At 39.2% G+C, this 3,997-nt stretch overlaps 1 protein-coding gene across 1 annotated transcript in view; it reads left to right on the forward strand.

Annotated features, from left to right (window-relative positions):
* Positions 1-3,997, forward strand: part of LOC107100570 (phosphatidylinositide phosphatase SAC1-A-like) — a 25,992-nt gene that overhangs the window by 3,289 nt on the left and 18,706 nt on the right. Inside the window, exons 3-5 of the mRNA XM_015399107.1 lie at positions 753-827; positions 923-1,050; positions 2,521-2,670. Of these exons, the coding sequence (XP_015254593.1) occupies positions 753-827; positions 923-1,050; positions 2,521-2,670 (353 nt within the window). The remainder of the gene's footprint in view (positions 1-752; positions 828-922; positions 1,051-2,520; positions 2,671-3,997) is intronic.

A 3,997-nucleotide genomic window follows, 5' to 3' on the forward strand; every position in this document is an offset into this window, starting at 1 on the left:
TATCGATATCGGTTATCGGCTACATGAGTTTTAAAATATCGGCATATCGGATATCGACCAAAATCCCAACATCGTGCATCCCTAATCTGGTTTTATAATACCGTAATGTTTTTACTCCATATCCTTCTGATGTTACTTTGCCAGCCAATCATAGTCTTTAACCTTGACCAGGGGTCTGCAACCTGCGGCTCCAGAGCCACATTTGGCTCTTTGGACTCCAATGGCTCCTAATAATGGCTAATAATAATAATGGCCCAACTAAGTAATGAATTATGACAAATACCTGTCTTAGAAGCTTTAGTGGTTTTTATAAAGAATATTTGAATTGAATTTTCACAACAGAGTGACGTGTAAAGAACAAAGGAATATTTTGTTGGTGCTATTTTTCTTTTAATAAACTCAGAAATTATGTTTTACAATTATTATTCAAAATGGCAACACATTTCCTATCAGATATTTTAACAAAAATGTTTGGTTTTGTTTGATTAAAGTCACAATATTTTGCACCTCTAAGCAACTCTTAATTAAGAAGTCTCAGGGGAAATGGCTCCTTAGATATGAAAGGTTTCTGACCTCTGACCTGGACCATTAATCCTAAGCAGAATTCATGTTTAAATGAGTTTAAGCGGCTCTATGTCAGCAGAGTCCATTCATCGGTTATTTACGACTCTGCCTTCTGTTTTCATTTGTTGAATGTAATAAATAGTTGATCCTATCGTTCTAATGAATCTTTCCCCTCTGGCGGCGCTCAGTGAGGAGCGCGGTTCCTGTGTCGGCTGAAACCAGGCCAATATGTGGAGTTATGGGAACCATTCGTTTGCCAGCAGGTCAGTTCAGCACGTTCAGGTCAAACTGTCTGTTTTATTAGATAAGGAATCTCTGTTTTACTTTTCCTCTCGGTCTAATTTCCAAATATCTGCAGGAATGTACCTGATAATCATCACAAAGAAGACGAAGGTGGGGGATCTACTGGGCCATGATGTTTGGAAAGCCCAGAGTTTCGACATCATTTCTTACAAAAAGACGGTTCTGCACCTGAACGAGGACCAGGTGGGTTTGCTTCTGTTTTCACATAAACAGATTCATAGAAAATGAGCTGCCTGTTAAACCAGCAAGCCTTCTGTCTTCTTCTGTCAAAATTAGTTTATGCACTTTGATACAGACTGGAAGGTAACATCAAGAGGTTTTAATCAGTATTTTCTCATATCTAAGGTACTTTCAGAAGTTTGATTTCTGAATATGAGCGAACTTTTACACTTCATGTTTGAGGCTGTGTAAGATCAATATAGCAGAAATAAACAGAAGCCCAGGGATGGTTGGCTGAAAAGAATTTAGTTTCTGTTCTTCACATGAATCCCTGTAGATGGCAGCAGAGCTCTTCACGTTTTTAATGCATCACTTCTTTTCAAACAGCTGCTTGGCTGGAGTAATCCCCTACTAGATTAAGACACTCTGTCTTATTTTTACATTTAAAGTTTTCTAATAGCTAAAATGTCTTTAATGATTCGATTAAGTTTCTTAAATATTAGTTACATTTTGTTAGCTAGTGTAGAAAATCTATTGAACTCCAGATGAGTTGCTTCACTTTGAGTCTCTCTGTTAAAGAGTGACATATTTTAGTCGTTTGTTCGTCTTTATGACTGTAGATCCCTGTTAATGAAAACCAGAGTTTTAGTAGAAACTTCTGTACAGACTGTAATACCAGGAGCTATAAGACGACCATAAGAGTGTCTGTCTATCTCATAGACGGTGAAAAGTTTTGAAACTACATTGAATAAAACACATTGGAGCTTCAGTCAGAATACTGACCTGGTGACTGATTTCCCATCATCATGCTAGAATCCTAAACAACAAAAGTAAACCAGTCTATTAGTTTATTTTTTAATGGAGGAGAGCATGATCTTTGCATGTTGGGGTGAAATGAGAAAAATAAAGGGAAATGACACATGAATTAGACCATCGTTTTAAAACTATTTTCACTTTTAATGCCTTAACGTCTTTAAATGATTAAAAAGCAAAAACCGTTGCCAGTCTAAATATCTCCGATCATTAGTTCTTTATGTGATGTCACTGACCTCTAGCTAAGGTGGGAAAAACCCAAAAACCATTCTTGTCTCAGAGTTGCATGTTGTTGCGTCCTCTGTTTCCTTTTGCTTCGTCGTTATCTGGGATTTTCCATGACATCTCATCTGCTAAATGTTCTATAAACTACCAAGGTTTCTGCCTTCTGGTTTAACCCAGAATATTTCCAGATGATTTGTGACGTTTTTCAGTGAAGTTTGTTTTCAGCGATGGATGATGTCAGAAGTTCAGTTCGATCTGAACGCCATTTTCACTCCATAAGCAAAGTTCTGATATTTGGTCATTTAATTTTTTTGAAAGTGATGTTTAATAGTCTTTTTTTTTTTTTCTTTGTCAAACAGCAGAAAACTAGTTATTGTTGAGTCCTTCCTCAGCTTTTTAAAGATAATTTTATTCAGAAATCTCTTTTTTCTCATTTCTTTTTAATTCCTGTTCCAGATGCAAGACAATAAAACCTTCCTGTCAATGATCAACAGCGTGCTTCAAACTGATGGCTTCTACTTTGCAACAGACTATGACCTCACTCACACTCTGCAGCGCCTGGCGAACACGAGCCCCGATTTCCACGACCTGAGTCTCCTGGAGAGGGTATGAGACACCAAGCAGCCTCCATTGGCTTTTCATTCAAAAATAACATGATTATTGCATAAGGTTTGGCAAATTTGTCCTACCTCCACAACAACCACCTAATCACATGCAGATACATGCTCACCTTTTACAGGACTTACAAAAAAGTTAAAAAACAATCCACTGGGCTTTGTTTCCAGGTTTGAAGACGTTTCTCTTCCATCCAGGAAGATTTATCAATTCAAAATGTCAGAAATAGCGTTTAGTTCCAGGTTTTATCCAGTAGCCCAACAAAGCCTGGTTTTAGTTTACAAAACATGCAAATAGGAACAGACGAACGGGTCCACCCCTTTGGAATGGGGGTCGTTTGGTTTCTTTGTTAGCCTGCAATGCCCCATACCTGTCTATGTCTCTGAAGGGGGGTCGTTAGAGGGAATTGGCTGAATAGGCGAGGTCTTCTTTTCCCCTGTAAAGGGGGTGGGGGCTGCAATGATAGCGGGAAGGAATCAACTCTATTGCTGTGTTGTAGGTTTTTGAAAGCTGAAACCTGAGCCCCCGACCCCCCCACCCCAGCCCTAAATGAATGCTCTATAACCACAATTCATTGGCCCTCGCCTAGCAACCTAAGAAGAATAAAACGGGGTAACGAGGGGCGATCAGCCTCTCACAACAATCTCCAGATCAGGAATTGTAAGGCCTGCAGAGAATCAAACATGGTTGACATTGAGTCATCGTAAGGTGGCATCAGAGCGCCAGGCCGCACAGTGTGAGAACAAACCTCATGAGCTGTGAACTGTTAAAACCTGCAGTTTCGTCGTACAGTTTGCGCTGTAGCTGCGTGCAACGATTGACAGCATTGCACGGTGCATGCCCGTCTTAACACACACTGATGTAAACCTCTTCCACTCAAGTTGCTTTTTTTATTATGATTTAAAATAAATCAAACACAACTTAACATTATGTTCGTTTTTGAAAAATCCTCACAAAAGTTATGCAGCACTGCAGCTGTTAGGCTGGTACTAATTTGCACTGGAATACTATAAACATATTTCTCTTCAGATTCTTTGAACCTGTTAAAAACCGTTCCTAGAGGTTTCTTAAACAAGTCAGACATGTTATATACACGTCAGAGAGAAAATATACCAGGGTGGGTTAACTCTGCAGAAAACTGGTTTGTGCTATGTAGCTCTAAGAAGAGGATTTCTATAGCGCCATTTCACAGCACATGTCACCTCCAGGCACTTTACAGAGACAACTCCACTAGATCTTACAGTCAGATTGGTTCTAAGTTTTCTGTCTAAGGAAAACCAACTGATTGCATCGACTCATTGACTTTTCAGCAATCCCT

Source organism: Cyprinodon variegatus, unplaced genomic scaffold (genome assembly GCF_000732505.1).
Source record: "Cyprinodon variegatus isolate N-32 unplaced genomic scaffold, C_variegatus-1.0 Scaffold988, whole genome shotgun sequence".
In the NCBI taxonomy this organism is placed as follows: domain Eukaryota; kingdom Metazoa; phylum Chordata; class Actinopteri; order Cyprinodontiformes; family Cyprinodontidae; genus Cyprinodon; species Cyprinodon variegatus.